At 45.1% G+C, this 19,533-nt stretch overlaps 1 protein-coding gene across 2 annotated transcripts; it reads left to right on the top strand.

Moving 5' to 3' along the window:
* The first annotated feature begins 1,075 nt into the window (after positions 1-1,075).
* Positions 1,076-19,309, top strand: TENT5D (terminal nucleotidyltransferase 5D). 2 transcript variants are annotated; one of them, XM_014888122.2, is made up of 4 exons: positions 1,076-1,209; positions 7,884-8,005; positions 9,114-9,228; positions 14,112-19,309. In XM_014888122.2, exon 4 carries the CDS (start codon positions 14,127-14,129, stop codon positions 15,300-15,302), a length of 1,176 nt encoding a protein of 391 aa, XP_014743608.1. In that variant the 5' UTR covers positions 1,076-1,209; positions 7,884-8,005; positions 9,114-9,228; positions 14,112-14,126; the 3' UTR covers positions 15,303-19,309. The 2 variants fall into 2 exon arrangements, with proteins under 2 accessions (XP_014743608.1, XP_014743627.1); XM_014888141.2 differs by lacking the exon at positions 9,114-9,228.
* The last annotated feature ends 224 nt before the right edge of the window (positions 19,310-19,533 follow it).

Below are 19,533 nucleotides of genomic sequence, written 5' to 3'. Positions count from 1 at the left end.
TCATCAAGTCCAGCTCCTGGCCCTGCACAGACATCCCAATAATCCAGCCCTGCTCCTGAGAGTGTTGTCCAAATGCTCCTGGACCTCAGTCCCCATCCCTCGAGAGATTCAGCAGCCGTGTGGCACTTGGAGACACGGATTAGTGGTGGGCTTGGCAGCACTGAGGTCTCTCTGTGGCCTCAGTGTGCTTTCCAACCAAAACAATTTCCTGATTTTACGATTCTTTGATTCCACACTTCCACGGTTCGATGCCCTCCACCGGGAGTGTGCGGCAGGGAAGGTGGACGAGGCGATGGTGGCCGTGTCCTCTCGGTGTCACCGCGGGGCAGAGCACGGCCGCGGTGCCGGTGTGTGGATCCTCCGAGCCGGGGCTGCGGGTGTGCGGAGGGTACCGGGGGTACCGGGTGTGCCGGTGTGCTGGGGATCCCAGGGGTACCGGGTGTGCCGGTGTGCTGGGGCTGTGGGTGTGCGGGGGTACCGGCGGTACCGGCTGTGCCAGGGATATCGGATGTGCGGGGCTCTCGGCGATGCCGGGGGTACCGAGTGTGTGGGGGTACCGGGTGTGCCGGGGCTGCGGGTGTGCTGGGGATCCCGGTGGCTCTGGCAGTACCAGGGATACCGAGTGTGTGGGGGTACCAGGTGTGCCAGTGGCGCCGGGACTGCGGGTGTGCGGGGATCCTGGGGGTCTCGGCGGTGCGGAGGGTACCGAGTGTGTGGGGGGTACCGGGTGTGCGGGAGTCCCGGTGGCTCTGGCAATACCAGGGGTAACGAGTGTGCGGGGGGTACCGAGTGTGCGGGGGCTACCGGGTGTGCGGTGGTCCCGGGGGTACCGGGTGTGCGGGGGGTACCGGGTGTGCCAGGGGTGCCGGGGGTCCCGGGGGTGCCGGCGGTGGCGGCGGGCCCGGCCGGGCGGCGGCGGGCGCGGCCCCCTCACGGCGTTGCCATGGCGGCCGCGCTGCGCTCCGCGGGGGCGGGCACGGGGCGGGGCGGCCCCTTCAGCACCAGCGCGGCCGCGGACAGCGGCGGCCCCGGCACCGCACGGGGCGGCTGCACCGTGAGCGTCCCCACAGCCGCACGGAGCGTGTCCCCGCACGGGGAGTGAGTGTCCCCACGGCCGCACGGAGCGTGTCCCCACACGGGGAGTGAGTATCCCCACGGCCGCACGGAGCGTGTCCCCGCACGGGGAGTGAGTGTCCCCACAGCCGCACGGTGAGTGAGTGTTCCCGCAGCCGCTCGGTAACTGAGTGTCCCCCGCAGCCGCTCGGTGAATGGGTGTCCCCGCATGGCGAGTGAGTGTCCCCGGAGCGCCCAGCCCGCAGGGCCGGCGGGTCGCGGGTGCCCGCGGGCTTGGGCCGGGCGGGGCCGTTGCGGGAGCGGTTGGGCTCGGTTAAAAAACTTGGAGAAACCCGGAGCGCTCGGCTCGGCTCGGGCCTTTCCCTTCTCTCTCCGTAAGGCGTTTTCCTTAGAAACTTGAGGGGTGAACTTGTGAACAGGGCGGTTTGGCGGTGCTGGCGGGGGCTGTGTGTGTGTGGCCGCACGTGAGCTCCGTCTCACTACGGGCGTTTCTTTGCACGAATCCTAAAAGCTCCCGGGATTTGGGCAAGCCCTGCCTCGCCACATTCGTAGTAGCGGTAGTAGGAGCGTGGTATTCCTTACTCGCAGCTGGAAGCTCTGTCATCCCTCTTAGATGATGACAGCCCTGGTAGCGGAGGCCTCTTCTGTATATTCTGTGTTTTGGGGGAGGTCACAGCCTGGAGGTGACAGTGACAGTGAAGTGACAGTGACAGCAAGCTGCGGTTCTGTGCCCTAAACTATTCGGAAGCGCCTGCCTGCAAAGCAAAACTGCTTTTCAGCAACTCGGGGCTGGAATTCTGTGTCTTCCCAGCCAGGAATCACTCTCATGTGCTCCCTGCCTTCTGCCACAGGCATCTCTGATACATCTTTAAGCCGCCGCAAATCTGTAATAGCATTAATTGTTCCCTGGGAAAGAGGAGGCTGGGCTCTGCAGGCTCACGCGTTGTGTTCCGTGTGCTGCCTTAAGAGTAACAGCCTGTTCGTGGCTCCCATGAAAAGCAGCCAGGTGGGAATGAATGGGGATGTGCCGAATTCTCCGCTAAAGGCCGAGGGATGAATAATAAATGACAGTGACTCCAGAGCAGGGACTCTCCCACTCTTCGTGCTCCTGACTTCTCCCTAAGCTCCGGAGGCAGATGTGATGTGTCTGTCCCATTCAGAAATGTTCAAAACAATCCCTGTGCCCTTTCATCCTCCATGTGCTGTGCCTGCAGCATCCAGCACTCGGGAATACAGGCTTGATGTGTGGAGGGAGAATAGCTGTCTGCATTATACCTTCTATTCCTTATGTCTTATCCCTCTGGCATTCCCACAGCTTAGTTCAAAGGGAGCACCAATAATTCTTTTAATTTGCAGTGCTGCAAACCTTTGACCTCGGGGCAGTGCTGCCTGCACACCCTCCCTGCCCAGTTGTGAATCCCAGGCATAACTTTACAGTAAATTTAGTTTTGTTGCCTCATTAGGCACCAGACACACAAGGCTGTGTAAGGATTGTGTGCTCTGGAATGATTCAGCTGCCACACAGAGACACGTTGACCCTTGTGACCAAAAGCCTGACCCTAAATTCCTGCCCTGCAGATCAGGGGCTTGAGCTCCTGCTCAAGCTCAGGACTAACTGCTGACACATTAGAGTCCCATAATTTATGTGTTGACCATAAATCTGGGAGACAAAAGTAGACCAAGTTCCTTGAAAGAACACATTGAGACTGAGTTATTTTGGAGAGTCAATTAAGCAGCATCTAGGCTGGCAGTGGAAATTAATTCATTAATTAACAGTGCTTGAAGGAATTAAATTCTACCAATTCTACCCATGTTTCAAAACATTCCTAATCCAGAGTGGTTTCATGGTTCTGGGCTCTGATGATCAGACTGCAGGAGGGGTTTGGGCTGTGCCATTCATTCTTGGCCACAGCAGGGGGAGAAATCTTGGTACCTTTTGCTCTGCTTTGTCTCTCATTCGTGTTGAGAAGCCCTTGGTGGATCATCCTGAGGTTGTTGACAGTGTTTGTTGAGTTCTCAGTACCTTGACGGTCTCTGCATATGGGAATAGACTTTTTTTAATGGATTTAACACACTTATGTCTTCCATGCCATATGTCTCTTATGTGTCTATGTTAAACTGACTGGTGTTAATAGATGAAAGTCAATGAAGAGCTAGAGGATCTGGAGGCAAATTCCAAGTCAAATTTCACCATCAAAGGATGGGTAACATGGAGTGAGGGATGGTCTATGGAGAGTGGAAGTGAACTCAGGGTTTATCTTACAGAACTCAGATGCTCAGCCATGAACAGACCAGGCCAATTCTGCTCCCATTTACACCAGAGCAATCCCTGCTGAACTGAATTGTTATTCAGTCAATTCCTTTATCAGGAACTGTAGTGGTGGGATGGGGAGTAATAATTTCAAACTGAAAGATGGGAGATTTCACTTCAATATAAGGAAGAAATCCTTCCCTGTGAGGGTGAGGAGGCCCTGGCACAGGGTACCCAGAGAAGCTGTGGCTGCCCCTGGATCCCTGGAAGTGCCCAAGGCCAGGCTGGACAGGGTTTGGAGCAGCCTGGGATAGTGGAAGCTGTCCCTGCCCATGGCAGGGGGTGGAACTGGATGAGATTAAAGGTCCCTTCCAACCCAAACCATTCTATGATTCTATGAATTTATGCCACTTGATACAAACATTAAAAAAATATAAATATTTTGCAAATTGCAGTCTGGCTTTTTGGCTATGCCACCATGATCTTCATACAAAAATAATTATTCAAAGCATCAGCAGAGAATGTAAGATAGCCCAGGGAATGAGCAATGTGCCATTGCCTATGGCCCTGCTGAGTTAGTGTGGTACAGCAAGGGAGAACCCAGCTGCAAAATTTGAGCATAATTTTGAGCATGATTCCTTCATGTTGCAGAATTGCTCACATCTCATCATTTCAGTTCTTTTCCAGAAAAAGTTGCTTTAGAAGCTCTAAAAACTGTTTCTTTTGGTGTGTATCACCAAAAGGAGAGTTTTCCTCCATGAAATGCCACAAATGGGTACAGCAGATGTGGATTTATGTCCACATCAGCTGATTTTCTTCTCCATTACCCTTTCTGCTGGATCTTTGCTTACCCAGCAGGTCCTGTTGCCCTGACATCCAATGTCAGGTTGGATGTTTTTGCACATTTGGTGAAAGCTTGACTCAGTCTTTCTCCCCAACTTGGTGTCGTCAGGTGCATGATGGTCATTATGAATTATTGATAGTGATGGAAAAGTCACGAATGCACAGCTGTGCTGCAGGGCCTGGGCCTTTTTCTTGGGTTTAATCATCACTTTATCTCCTCTCTGCCTTTTAGTAATAATGTCAACAGAGATTTCGTGCTGCCTTCACCACGAAAGAGGAGCAGTTCCCTGCTCTGCTGCTGCAGCCAGAATCCTTTTTCCTGATGTAGTTTGACCAGAGTTCTGCAGGTTTTTCAACTGCAAACTCTAGAAAACATTTCACTTATCAAAAAACTATTTTCTATGGGAATCTTAGCTGTTACTGATGTAAAATTAAACATAAACTGTGCAGCAAATACTTGGAAGGTAATGAATAATTCATTTCTTTTCCCCCACTTTTACAGTGTAACTCATAAAATTGGGAAAATGGCATTAAAATGAAATCCCACGGCTGTGTTTTGTATTCAGAGAGCAACTTGCTAATATAAGTATGGAAATTAATTCATAAAAATATGAATTCTATATGAACATTGTAAACACAAATAGCAGCATAATTAAATAGTGGAAGACACAGTAGCCTGTGAGACACAATCCTGTGGAGGTGCCAGCCCAGCCTGCTCCAGGATACAGAAGTTTTCCCAATTCAATTTAAACTCCCCCCTTGCTGCAGCAATTGAGAAGAGCTTTAATTTGGAGAGATCCTAAACTGCTTCTTCCATGAGATGAAAATACTCCTGGAGTGGAACAAAATAATTGTTCAACAAAAACGCTTTTCTAACCTGTGCAGAGCAGAGCAGGGCTGATGCAGAGATGCCTTCAGGGTGCATTTCTTTCCTAAGGAAAACTCCAAATCCACTCTGGATGAGCCATCAAAACCCACCCTTGATGCCCAATGGCTCAGTCCTGATTTAGAGGGGAAACCCCCACACTGCGTTGGCTGAAGGAATTAAATGCAGCTTCCAGCAAGAGATTCTGGGGTGTGAGCAGGCAAAAAAAAAAAGAGAAATCCATTCAGTGGATGTGGTTGTGTTGGAACCCTCTCAAAACAGACAGAAATGTGATCCTGGAGGATCCTCTCCAGGTCACTGTGCTTTAGTGACCACAGCAGTTCTTAGGGATATTTGCTGGTTGTCCTTGGGTGTAGATGAGGAGAGGATGGTTCTGGAGAGTTCCTGAGGAAAGCCTTGACTTTGGAATGCCCTTTTCACCCTGAAAGCAGCCCAGCTTTAGGGCTGCAGTGGCACATGGCATCACTCATCCCTCTTCCTCTGGCATTTGAAGAGGAGAGATGATTATGAAGATAGTTAATAGATGGAAAAGGATTGTTTCAGTTTTTACCTTGCCTGCTTTTGCTGCAGTTTAGTCATAATAATGAGAGTTTTTGATAAGTGAGCTTTGGATTGAGTCACTGGGATCTCGAGTGAGTAAATAGATTTTGGGATTAGTCTGAGGAGCTGAGCAGAGCAGTCAGGGGAAGCTGCAGCACAGAGAGGGAGGAAGGAATCTCTGGGATCCTTGGCTCCTCTTCCTGCCAGTTCAGGGGGCATCACCTTGAAATGCCCTGGGGGAGCTCCTGAAGTGTCTGAGCAACCTCCACATCCTCCAAAGATTTGAGGTCCACCTGGAATGTTTGAGGGTTGATATTCCTCAGGCTGAGACCTGGGAGTAGGGACACCCAAAGGAGTGAGCAGCTGAGAAATTGTGGCACAGAGGGAAATCCAAGGTACAGAGCCCCACGTCATCTCCCAGACCCTGCTGGATCTCAGGATAGTCCTGAGCTCCTTATGCACAGAGACACCAGGGGAAAAGGCTTGGGAATGGGTTTGTTGGTTCATGTTGCCACAATTCACATCCCAAATTCAGGAACAGGGAAATACTCTCTTTGAAACACAGGGTAATTGTTGACATCATAATTTTTATTTTTGTTTTTCCTTCAGCTGAGAAAATCCTGGGAACCCTGAGTGTAGAGTAAGGAAATGATGCTTTTTCCTGTGGTGACTGAGCCAATAAAAGGCAGCTGTTGGGAATAATGTCCCAGTAGGCAAAGCAGCTCATCAATCTCAGCTGCTGCTTCTATGAACATATTATATAATAATGCTTCTTCTTCTACAAAAAAAAAAAAAAGCTATAAAGGTCTCTCTCTTCTTCCTCTGAATATCACCAGAGGAAGCCATAAATTCTGCTCCAGTGTTAATCTGTTCTATCACAGTGATATATCCATTAATGGATATCATATATCTATTAAAGCTTCCATCCTTGCACAGAAAGAAATAACAATATTTCAGGGTTAAAAAGAAGTTTGGGGTTTTTTTTGGTTTTTTTTTTTTTGGTGAAATGACTGATTTGTCTGACTTTCCCAGACTCCACATGCTGAGAGTCTTTTATCTAAGCAGCCCAGAACTCTTGTCTTGGCCATCAGGGCCTAACTGGTTACTCACTGCCAGGCTCAGAGCAGAGCTCAGCCCTTGCCAGACTTAACCCTTTATTCCAGCTGCCAGCGTGAGCCGTCAGTGCACGGATTTGGGAGCAGGTCAGGAGCATGCATTCAGCTAATTAGTGGCCCATCAGGAGTTGGAAAGCAAATGAAAGCTGCAGACAGGCCCTGGCACAACAGACAGGTCCTCACAGGGTGAGCAAAACAAGTGCTGTGCTTCTGGCAGCACTAAAATGGCATTTTCAGGGATAAAAATCTGCCTGCTGTAGCAGGGAGGAAAAATCCATTATCTTCCTAATAAAGGAATAACACAGTCCATACCTCCTTGGGCTATAATTTCAGCTTTTCCTGCAGATCATGCAGATATTTACACTTAAATCATGCTTTAAATATTATCTTTACTGAGAACCATTTATAATTTGAGCATAAAAGCTGAGATTGTGGAACACGACCCAACAAGGAGTAAATTCCTGCAAATATCAAACCATACAGTGGACATGCCCTGCTTGGGATAGTCAGGGAACTTGAGTGGGTGCTGTGAGCTTTGCAGGATGGGGGGCTGGAATGGGAGATCTTGCAAGAAAAAACCTTGAGGATACTGTCAGCACGTGTTTGAAATGAGAAACAAATATCAGGGAGTGCCTTTATGATAGCAGGTGAATATTTCCAGAAATATTTCATTCCAGCACAGCCAGTCCATGAACATGGAAATTCCAGTAACAGGATCCTGGGCTTACTGTAAATGAACCAACAACCTCGTGTGGCAGGAAACAAAACCTTCCTGCCAGCTGCACACTCTGATAGAAAGACTCTAAAGCCACTACACAATTCATAATACTTCATTCTGCTGAGTTATTATTCATTCTAAATTTTATATGATTCTACTACATCCCTGCTAATTTGCATGTCTATTATTAATATTAAATTCCCACTCAAAATCCCCCGGGGAAAATGGCAATTTTTTTAATATCCTTGCAGAGGATTAAGAATGACCTGAAACCCAGAGTCTTTATAAACCCTTTGGTGCTTTTTCCACTACTTTTACCTTACCATTCCCAACTCTAAAGTCTGTTGTTATACCTGCCAGGCTGTAATGCATCATTCATTATGTCCAGCAGGTGACGTGTGGTTAATATTGATCTCCAAATGAATATGATTGTTTGTTGGGTTTTATTTCCTGCAGCTTTCCTGGGGAGCTTCGTGTTTCTGTCAGTGACAAGATGACAATTCATATTTCTACCAAATGATCCAGTGACTCATCCTATTAACTCTGCTGGAATACATGCTTCCAGTCGTCCTGCCACGGTGAGTCCATGGCATTTTGCATCCTTGCTGGGAATATTATTCAGGATTTAGTCCATAAGTATGTGTTTGGTAGTACAAATAAGCTTTTCCTAAGGCAGGAACTTCCCAGGGATGACCACAGTCCCAAACAGACCAAATATTGCATATGGCAAATATTTTTTAAAAGTTATTGACGTATTTTAGAGCAGTTTAGATACTTCTGGCCTCGTGTTTTTTGTAGGGCTTTGTTGGTTTGGACTGGAGACTCTGTGAGAAGGGCCCTCATGTGTTGTGGGAACTGATATCAAGTCATAAGAAATTGGGCCTTGAAAATGTTGTCCTGTGAGGGGATCCCCATCTGGCTATGAATGAGTCTACCATGAGTCATGATGGAAAAATGGGACTTCCAAAAAACCCCAAATACCCAGCATGACAGAATATGGATTATGATTTCATACTGGGTGCCCAAATTAAACTCCTCATTTTGTGCCTCCTGAGAACTCCCAGCTCATTGAGCCAATAACCTGGAACATTCCAGTAGAAGCAGAATCCCAGGATGGTTTAGGTTGGAAGGGACCTCAAATCCTGTCCCATTCCACCCCGCCATGGATTCCACTATCCCAGGATGCTCCAAATCCCATCCAACCCAACCTTGGACATTTCCAGGGATGGGGCAGCCACAGCTTCTCTGAACACCCAGTGCCAGGGCCTCCCCACCCTTAAAGGAAAGAATTTTTTCCCAATACCCCATCTCACCCTGCTCTCTTTCCCTTAAAGCAGTTATCCATGTTTCTTGGCTTGGGTGGAAAAAGCAGGAGACATTTTTGTGGATCGAGTCTCATCCTGTGTTTCCTTTTTGTGCCCTTGAAGGTGCCATTCTGTGGCACAACCCGAGCTTTGCAGTGCATTTTGCCCACCTTGCAGCCTTATCTGCCAGGGGAGAGCTGAGCTATCATTTGTTATCCCAGGGAAACTCGATGGTAACTGGACTGAAAACTGATGGCAATTCATGCGTTATCTCTTGATAAAAGGATAAATAAACACTGCCTTCACTGCTTGCATTAACATTAATGGAAGGAAAAACTCATGGAAAACACTGTCAAACCAGTTTAAATATGTCTCCATTTAGGCTCCCCAGATGCTTTACTGCTTCTCCTTGTCTCATCTGGGTTTAAATTACGACTGGAAGTCCCTCCACGTTTGACATCCCTGCCTTTGGAGCTTATGCCAGCTGCAGTCCTGAAGTAAGTGAGAAAAATACTTCCAAATGTCCAGCTTAATAGAGAAATGGATCTTTGAATTCAAATAAAGCTTTAGCAGGAGATCATGGAAATTGCTAGTGATGTATGTAATGTGTAAGCAGGAAAGCCAGTGCAGAGATGAGAGGAATGGCAGAGTTTCTGTGGGTGTTTCTGGAGCAATCCCCCAAAACAAGGCCACCACAGCAGCTCCAAAGGCATTTTGCTGCATCTCTTTTTTAGCCTCTTCTCCCAGGGAACAAGGGACAGGATGAGGGGGAAACAGCCTCAAGCCGTGCCAAGGAAAGTGCAGGTTGGACAGCAGCAGGAATTTCTCCATGGAAAGGGTGGTCAGGCACTGGAAGGGGCTGCCCAGGGAGGTTTGGACTCCCCATCCCTGGAGGTGTCCAAGGAAGGACTGGAGGTGGCACTCGGTTCTCTGGGCTGGTGACAAGGTGGGGATCAGGAACTGGTTGGACTCAATGATCTTGGAGGGCTTTTCCAACCTCACTCATTCTGGAATTCTGTGAAAGGTCCCTGCACAACCGATCTCAAGTGCAAAGTAAAAAGAATTGGAGCATTTAAGTATTCCCAACCTTCATTGTAAACAGAAAAACATGGGAGCAGATAGAAGCAAAGGGAAGAGGATGGAGCTGCCACAGCTGCACAAAAACTATTTCAGCTGTATCCTGCCTGAAAATGCCAGCACATGGCAAACCCTTTGAAAACACACTGAATCAACATTATGGGATATATAAAAAGAGAATCTAAACAGTTTATCAGTAAAATATGAGCTAAATTTGATGAGACTGTTCTCTAGACTGCAAGTATCTGTTTCTATGAAAGTTGTGGGGAACATGAAAGCTGTCATTAGCATGGCAGATTTGCTTCATTCAGATGTAAAGCCAGATCTGCTTGGATTTTTTTGATGAAGCACAGTGGAGTGCTAAGAGGTGGTTAATGAAACATTTTAGCATTATTGTAAGCTCAAACTCAGAGTGGCTTGTTCCAAGAAGAAAATTAGAGTCTCTAATTTCAATGGGAAAATAAATGATAAAATTTAACAGTGTTATGTTTAATGATCCAACAGTATCCAAATATTTTTCCACATTGTGGCAGCTTTATCAGGTGAAGGTGACCACTCAAGGACAAGTTGAAAGTTGAGTCAGGGAAATATTTTTCTAACCTTATAATAAGGATGATATATCAAAAAAATTGGCTGGGTCTGATCCATCTTATTCTGTGCTTCTTTAGCCAGTGTATGTAAAAGAAAACACTCTGAAAACTGCTTTTCCTCATCCTTTTTTGGGGGCAGAGATCTTAAATCAGATGGGATTCATGGTCTATTGCAGTTTATGGTAACATTTTAAATCCCATAAACAAAAATACTTCAGAAATATCACTAGGAGAGAATCTCAGTAAATTAAAATATCGATGAAGTGTGGAAAAAACACCCTCTTTGGAATTTCATTGCCATGGTGGTGATGTTTGTGCAGCTTCCATTTGCCCCCGTGCAGACTTTAGGACAAGAACACCCTAAATGTGGAACACAGGAGATGCTTTGGGGTATTTGTGTGGAAGGAGATTCACAAAGGGAATTCTTTGGCAGGGTGCAGCAGGGAAGGCTGAGGGATGGCTGGGATTGGGGGTGCCAGTGAGGTGAGATGTGTCTGCATCCAGGGATCACAGAATTCCAGGATGGTTTGGTTGGAAGAGACCTTAGAGTTCATCTGCTTCCAGTTCCACTATCCCAGGTTGTTCCAAGCCCTGTCCAGCCTGGCCTTGGACACTTCCAGGGATCCAGGGGAAGCCACAGCTTCTCTGGAATCTGCCAGAGCCTTCCCACCCTCACAGGGAAGAATTTCTTTCTGATTTAATCTAAACCTCCTCTCTTTAACTTCAAAACTATTCCCCTGTCCTATCACTCTCTTCCCATGTAAATTGATGAGCCTCCATTGCAAACAGCACCAGTTTCCAAGGAATAAAGTGATTTTCCAGCCTCTTTTCCAATTAACCAGCTCACTGCACTCACTTGTGCTTGGCTTCATCCAAGTGCTGTGGTCACACGCAGTGAGTTTCCTTCCTTTCATCAAAGATCTCTTGTTTTACACAACACTTTGACTAATTACAACCTCAGTGTTGGTGCTGATGTATTGTAACTGAGGTTAATTACATTAATAATAACTCCTGGCATTCACCTGAGCACCTCAGTAAATAAATTTGCCCCTGCTTTGAGAAATCCTAATGACTATAAAAATGCCTGGAAATTGTTCTTGTTGCCAGGCAAGACTGAAGAAAAGAACAAGTTAAAATCCTTCTAGGAGAGTGCAGGGTTAAAGTATTGGGTTGCAAACTGGTAGCAAATTAGTTAATAATAAAAAAATACTGCTACTACTACTGTTTGTTTAGGTTTAACTGCAAATTAATTATATTTTTGAAAACTGAATTCCTGGGGTTTTTCCTAGTACATTTTCCTCATTTGTGAGAGTTGAAGGTGCTATTTCAGCACAGAATTCTTTAATATTTATCATAAAACATTAATGGTGAGACTGAGCTCCCAAAGCCTCCCCAGATTCTCCAGGAATCACTTCAGAGAAATGACATTTTGAGGGATGCCTCTTCAACACAAAAGAGAGATTTACTGACATTACCTTCTCCTTTCAGTTTCAAACCTCAGTATATTGCAATAAATCTGAAATACCTAAAAACATGTAGCAATAAAGGAAGGATTTCTAAGCTTATTTAGGGATATGTCTATCTTCTGACTTTCCAAGTGTTTGAAGAGGGTTCCTCTGCTAAAAGGGGATTGAATTTCAACATTCCCTTCTCTACTCCCTTTTTTTTTTTAACATCACAGCATCAGCCTCAGAAAGATCAAAGTCTTGTGATATCAAACATGCCATAATAAAAGCTCCTGCTTAGATAACAATTCTGACAATTTTAAGTTTGCTAGGAGATAATTTGGGCTGGTAACTTCACCATAATCTGACGTAAAAAGCTGGACTTGATGATCTTGGAAGTCTTTTCTAACTTTAATTCTGTGATTGTATGAATGACTCAGGTGACAACATGGCAGCAAAAACATTTGATCAAAACCCTCTCCTTCCAACCTGCCTCCACCCAAGGCTGTCCCACTTCCAGAATTAACAGTAGTTCTCTGTAAAAGCTGGTTTTTAGGATAGACTTGTACTGAGTTGTCATGAAGACTCTGAAGGATGCATAGCTGTAGTTTTAAAGGAATAAGCATGGAATTCTAATGAATATTTAGTGGTGAAATCATTAGCATGTAAAATTGGCAGTGCTGTGGAGGGCAGTTTCTCTCCTTTGCAGTTCAAATGTTGTGTCCTCTAAATGCCTGCAGGAAAAACGTGGATATTTCTGAATACACCTGGAATGCACCTATTATGGGTGTGGAATTATACACTATGTACACAATGCCAGGGGCTATGTGCTTGTGCCAGATCTATGGGACTAATTCCAAAACCTCCACACTGTCAATTAAATTCCCAACTTCGGTCCTGCTTTAGCCAACTTTTAAAACATTCCTTCAACTTCAAACATCGGGTTAGTCCCATTCTTTGTCATGAGGCCAGGAAGATGCTTGGAATTGTATATGCTCCTGATCAGCTTAATGGGAGCTGAAATTTCAGCAGAAGTATGTGAAATAGAGCTCTGCCATATTCCCAAGCCATTTAGCAGCTCACACGTTACTTGGGATTACTAAAATATCCCAGAATGTGGAATCTGAAGGCGAGGGAAGGGGAATGTATGACAACGTACATATGGAGTCATCACTGGTAAAGAAACAACACTGGGGACTTTTCAGTAGTGTTGTTACTTAGCATGATTTTACTTTATTTTTATTCTTGAGCTTTGGCTGAAAGAATATGTTTGAGCCATCTGGCTGCAGAAACACTCGGGGGTGTTTCGGAAGCAGGTTCTGGGTGCTGGCAGATTCCCAAAGGCTCTTCTTCCACCCGGCTGCTGCCTCACTGAGCCCGTTTAGATCCCACCTGAGTGTCTCCTCTCCTTACTAAGTGTGATGCTATGAAGTCAAGGTATCATTTTAAACTGAGAAATTCCCAAAGCTGAGCTTTCTCCATGTACTCTGTGGGTGCTTCTTTACAGGCTTTCTTGAGATCCTTTTTCCACAAGACTGGAAGGGGTTTTCTCACCAGACCTGCAAACCACGAGCTGCAGCATTGATACCTTAATATAAAACATGGCTTATGCCTTAGAAGGGAAATATTTTCCTCAGAAACAGCATGGAAACAGCTTGACAATTATCAGTTATCCAGTCCTTAAACCACAAGTCATATTAAAGGATGTGCATGTTTAGATGATCCATAGAGACCAAAGTTCATCCAAGGCATATGGCTGGATAAACAGGGAGCAGGTTGCAATGTTCCTGGTTTTCACAAAAAACTTCCTGGTTTTTAGTACTTTAAAGTATTCAAGTCCCTGAAGATCAAGGGAAATGTCTAGGCAGGATAGAAAGAACAAATTTGCTCATTTTGCTCATTTTAGCTCTTCGTGGTGAAATTTATTTGGAGTTCCATTAGAACCACCAAGTATTTTGTGTTATTAACCTTTGAGTAGTTTTAAATTGGGTCTATATGTTTTTCTGCATTTACTTTGAGTCATGGGTTATACAATAATAACGTGATGGCTTCTCAGCAGGATTAAAACCTGAGTACATTAAAATTCAATTAAAAGCCTGCAACAAGTGCAGTGGTTGACTCAGACCCTTAACTGGGGTTGTGTCTCTAAAATGAGCAGCTCTGTCACTACACTGAGAGAGGAAGTTTGATATAAGCAAGTAAAATGTCCTCTATGGTATTCCAGCAAGTTCTAACATTTGTCTCCAATTCCTCTTTCTCCCTGTTTAGCCAACTGATATCACAATGACAGAGGACTTGGACCACAGATTCAGTTATCTCACGTGGGATCAGATTAAAATCCTGGATCAGGTTTTAACGGAGGCTATACCTATTCATGGGAGAGGAAATTTTCCAACCCTGGAGGTAAAGCCGAAGGATATAATCCATATGGTAAAGGAGCAGCTCATTGAGAAGCAGATCCATGTCAGGGACATCCGCCTGAACGGTTCCACTGCCAGTCACATCCTGGTGAAGCACAATGGCACCAGTTACAAGGACCTGGACATCATTTTTGGAGTGGAGCTTCCCAGCGAGTTCGAGTTCCAGATCGTTAAGGAAGCAGTTCTCAATTGCCTGTTGGATTTCTTGCCAAAATGCGTTAACAAGCAAAAAATCACGGCTCAGACCATGAAAGACGCCTACGTGCAGAAGATGGTCAAAGTCTCCACCGACCACGACCGCTGGAGCCTCATCTCTCTGTCCAACAACAGCGGCAAGAACGTGGAGCTGAAGTTCGTCAGCTCGCTGCGGCGGCAGTTCGAGTTCAGCGTGGACTCCTTCCAGATCATCCTGGACTCCATCCTGGCCGTCTACAGAGCCTCAGAGCGGCCCCTGACACAGGACTGTCACCCTGCCGTCATCGCCGAGAGCATGTACGGGGACTTCAGCCAAGCCATGGACCACCTGAGGTACAAACTGATCTCCACCCGGAACCCGGAGGAGATCAGGGGAGGCGGCCTCCTGAAGTACAGCAACCTCCTGGTCCGTGACTTTAAGCCGGCGGATGAGGCCGAAATTAAATCTCTGGAACGTTACATGTGCTCCAGGTTCTTCATTGATTTTCCCGACGTTGCCGAGCAGCAGAGGAAAATCGAGTCCTACCTGCGCAACCACTTCATCGGGGAGGAGAAGAGCAAGTACGACTACCTGATGACCCTGCGTGGGGTGGTGAACAAGAGCACGGTGTGCCTCATGGGGCACGAGCGAAGGCAAACCCTCAACATGATCACAATTCTGGCTTTAAAAGTGCTGGGAGAACAGAACATCATCCCCAACGCGGCCAACGTCACGTGCTACTATCAGCCTGCTCCCTATATCAGTGACAGAAATTTCAGCAACTACTACATTGCTCATGGACAGCCCCCTGTGTTCTACCAGCCTTACCCTTTCCACATACAGCTCCAGAGCGGGATGGTGTAGGAACGCTCCGACCTCCCAAGCACTCACCACTCCTCTCTTTCCAGTTCTCTCCTTAATAAAGGCCTCATTAAAGCGAGTTTTATCAGCACTTTTGAGTTAAGGACATATTTTTGTGCAAGTTGCCAAAGCTGTTTGGTTGATCAATGTCTAACTCACCATTAAGCAGGTGAAATAAGTGAAGCGTCTGTCATTCGTGAAGTGTTTATACCTTGACGTGTGTTTGGGCTGTATTTTTTTGCAATGAAAAGAGAAGGATATAAATTATTCTAATTTTATAAAAACGAAATGCACTAAGTTCTGGGTTCTAAAAAAAAAAAAAAAAAATTCTTAAGCAAAATATAAATGGTGTCAATGAAAACTGAAGCCAATGAAATACCTCTCTGTAGAAATGCCTGATGTTAGAAGGGGCAGTGCTGTGGGTACATCAAAGTCAATCATCCCTTGGTTTTATCCATGCAGTTCCAGCAACATTTCTTTGCAGCACCTTTGAAAATACACATTGATGGGTCATCTCTTGGTGGTGTGAGCTCTGCTGCTCGTTCCTCAGGTCAGTCAGAGACTCGGGGTCACTCCCCTCCCCAGAGTAATGGTTTGTACTGGTGAGCAGGAAATGTCCCGACCAAGAGCAGACTCAGCATTTTGTGTATCCGAAATTTCCACTGATCCCAGTGAAAGATTTGGCTGCTCGAGTCAGGCAACGTCAGAGCCCAGGATCTGCCTCACAGATAACAAAAGCTGTAAGAGGTACAACTATTCTGATTAAATTGGTTTTGAAAACCAAGGCAAGAGAATGAGAAAGGAGGTGAAAATTGAGCAGAACGGGCTCACTTTCTATTGCTAATTTGTTATTGATCAGAGCTGCTTTAATGCACAACAAACAGAGTCAGGAAAATACTCCAAAAGCCCAGGACTGCGCTATTTTTAGGTGAATTAAAACAAATCCTTGGCAGTGGCATTTGAAAAACTATTTTTTACTGGTAAAGTCCTGTCTGTGTTTAGATACCTGCACACATCCACCAGTAGCAAACGAGGATTTACGATCAGGAAGCAAAACATGAGTTACATATTTGTGTGTGTGTGAGTGTTTACCAAAGATAAGTTTTAAACATGTCACATAAGTGCCTCCCTGTGCCAGTTGCTCCATGAAATGTTGGAAATGGTGCCAGAGAGCTCCTGAATTATGGAAAAGGAAACATGGAAAGGGAAACACACCCTGGGGGTGCAGAATTGTTTGTAGCAGCCACGGGCAGAGGGTTTGCTCCAGGATGAGCAGGTTTGGGACAGATGGATCTAAGGTGGTGTCACCAAAACCAAACATGGGAAAAGGAATATGGAACCAGAAGCAGAAAAAGGAGATTAGGAAGGGGTGTGGGTATAAAATGGGAACAGCCAACTGGAAATGCAAGCTGCAGAGTTTCTTACATCGACTTTGTGTGTCACTGTGCTGTCCCTGTGTTGCTCATCCTCATCTCCTGCTCCAGAGCAGTGGCTGCATTGCATCCATTTACAACAGGTGTCAGGCCTTGGGAATTTCTTCTGCTTGGGCACAAGAGTTTGGTTTCTTTTACAGAGAAATGTGGTCCATAAATGTGCTGTTTTAAATCAAACATTTCTAAATTTTCTAAGGTCTATGAAGTCTGATTGCCAGTGAAATGTAGCTTCCCTTTTCCCCATTATATTCCTGTACATTTGAACAAAGAATTGTTCAAAGAACATCATCACTAAATTCAACTTTTTTCTGTAAAATACAGTGCAAAAAATTGGTATTTCTGCAACATAAGAAGGGTTTGCTGATGAAGCTGATTCATTTTGTGATGTCTTTCATGGATAGAGTACTGTTACTTTTGCTGATTTTTCAGGTATATCCAATTTGGTGTCTGAAAGCACACTTTATTCCACTTCCACTAAGACCTTTCCACTGGTTAAACTGTATTTAATAAAACCATCAATTCTAATTGCTCTGTAATCAGCTATGGTAACACCATATTTGCATGAAAGCACTTCTAGGGAATTCATTCATTCAAAACAGAGTGAGACATGGTGGATTCCTTTTATTTCTGTATTAATTGAACTATCAGGATGACAAAGGGATCCTTTCCATTTAGTTTGGTGTTTGCCATGTTAAATAGCACTGTGAAATTCTGTAAGAGCCTTACGTGGGTCATGTCCCTGCTACTGCTTGGGATCTGCAGGGATGAGGAGCTGAGAGCTGGACTGGGGAGTCTGTGGGAACCAGGCATCCAAATGCCTTAAATTTCAGGAGGAATGGGGCTCCTAATCTCTTTAGATTTGTTGGAAAGTCTCAGTCCATCTGCACTGACCTGTGACCTTAATGTAGTGTTGCCACGTTGATTTATTACTCCTCCACTCCTGGTTTCCATGGTTGCTGGGTGGAAAAATGGGTTAATCTTCCCAAGAACCAGGGAACAGATCAGGCAGGAAGGAGCATTTTCAGCGTGTCTTGCATGGCCAGTGATCCAAAACCCAGAAAAAATTCTTCACTAAGGTGTTCTCTAACCAACAAGTAGAAACATGCATTGGGTAAAGAACTAAAATAATTTTTACATCAAATATTGTGGAAGTATCAGGAACAGGTGAACTCGCTGTGGATTTGTATAAACCAGCCTGTGCACTTGTACAGAACTTTATTTAAATACATATTGAGTTCTGTCACCTCTCTGTTGATCCAGGTTAGGTAGGGAAGGGCTCAGCCAAAGTCCCTGGAGCTGGTAGGAAGAATCCACCTGGCTGCAATGGGCTTTGTACCCCAGGAAAGAGAAAAGACTTAGGGGAGCACCTACAGGCAAAGGTACAAAGACATCAATATGCAAAAATTCTCTCAGGTATAAATAAACCCTTTAAATTTATGGAAAAAGGACTTATATTTCTTACCTAGAAGTAGTTCAGTTCTGAAGGTTGAGGTTGTGATTTTGTATATGTAAGCATATATATATGTAATTTATTTAGCATTACATATATAAAATCTCATGTATCTACACCTACAGGGGCAATTAACAAAACCTGATGGTTTTAATTATTTCCTTCCAGATGTTCTATTGATACCTGGCAGCAGTAATTGACCTGGAGGGTTTTCTTTTTGTTCAAGGTCATAATGACTCTGTAAAGTAATATTAAAAGGGGATGATGTATTGACTGCTGCTTGCAAAACACTGATATCAGTGTGTAGGATGAAATATTGGAACCTCTTCTCTAGTTGTTACTGATTTTATCATGTGCAGATCTAAATCTACAAAGAATTGAGAGTTTTCTCAGTGCCAGTCTCCTGAGCTTCATGTTTGCATTCTAATTATATCTCGTTGTTTCAATCTGTTCAATGATTATAATGCCTGGGAATTGTAATGCTGATTTTATTTAATCACAAAACTTCTTAGGGTTTACAGCTTAAAGTAATCTAATGTTGTCAGGACCTAAGTGTCCCAGTTTCAAGTGCTTTCCTTAAAAAATGTCCTTTGAATTTTGTGTTTTGTTGTAAAAGGTCTATTCGAAGCAAATACTTTATGGTAGTTCCTTTAAAATGTATTTTGTGAGCTTTATACTCGACACGTTGCAGAGGTTTTTGCAATGGATAAAAGAAATGCAAATTGTCCTCAGTGGAGGTGATGCCTCTCCACGTGTTACCTGGAGCCTGAGGATCTGTGAGGGGATTTGGGTGGTGTCAGAGGAGTTACAGTGATAAATTGGGAATAAATTTGGAGTTATACAGGTGTGGATTCAAGATGAGCTTCAGAAATACCTGGAGAAAGGAGGGCAGCGAGTTCAGTTTTGGTTTGATCCTTTTTCTATTAAATAATCACATGGAAGGGCGTTCAGGACAAAGCTGTTGTAGATGAAATATTCTTCTTAATGTGCCATCTGAAGCTGTGGAAAAAATATTGTAATGCTACAAATGTGTAAGAATCCCACTAATTTGTAGGTCATTAGTCCACGGTGTTGACTGGTGCCTTTGGGTATTTGGGGGGTGATCATTAAAAGAACATTTTATTTAACCTGTGCTTTCCTGTAATGCCTTCATTGCTCCAGCTGGAGCAGGCAGGTTTCTCCTGAAGCCAAACTGGAGCGTGGTAACTGCAAGAGAGATGAAAATTTGGTTACAGTTCCTCAGGTGGATAAAGCAGAGGCTCAGATTCAGCCTGGCAGACCCACAGGGAAGGTTCCAGAGGGGTTCCCGTGTCCTTGTCACCAGGCTCATGTCAAACACTGACATTTGAAG

The sequence above is a fragment of the Sturnus vulgaris genome, chromosome 14 (genome assembly GCF_052056855.1).
Source record: "Sturnus vulgaris isolate bStuVul1 chromosome 14, bStuVul1.hap1, whole genome shotgun sequence".
In the NCBI taxonomy this organism is placed as follows: domain Eukaryota; kingdom Metazoa; phylum Chordata; class Aves; order Passeriformes; family Sturnidae; genus Sturnus; species Sturnus vulgaris.
The sequence above is the reverse complement of the archived record's forward strand: the minus strand, read 5'-3'. Positions and strand labels throughout refer to the sequence as shown.

Coding starts and splice junctions, on each gene's coding strand:
- TENT5D (XM_014888141.2), top strand. CDS start 14,127: ATGACAGAGGACTTGGACCACAGATTCAGTTATCTCACGTGGGATCAG.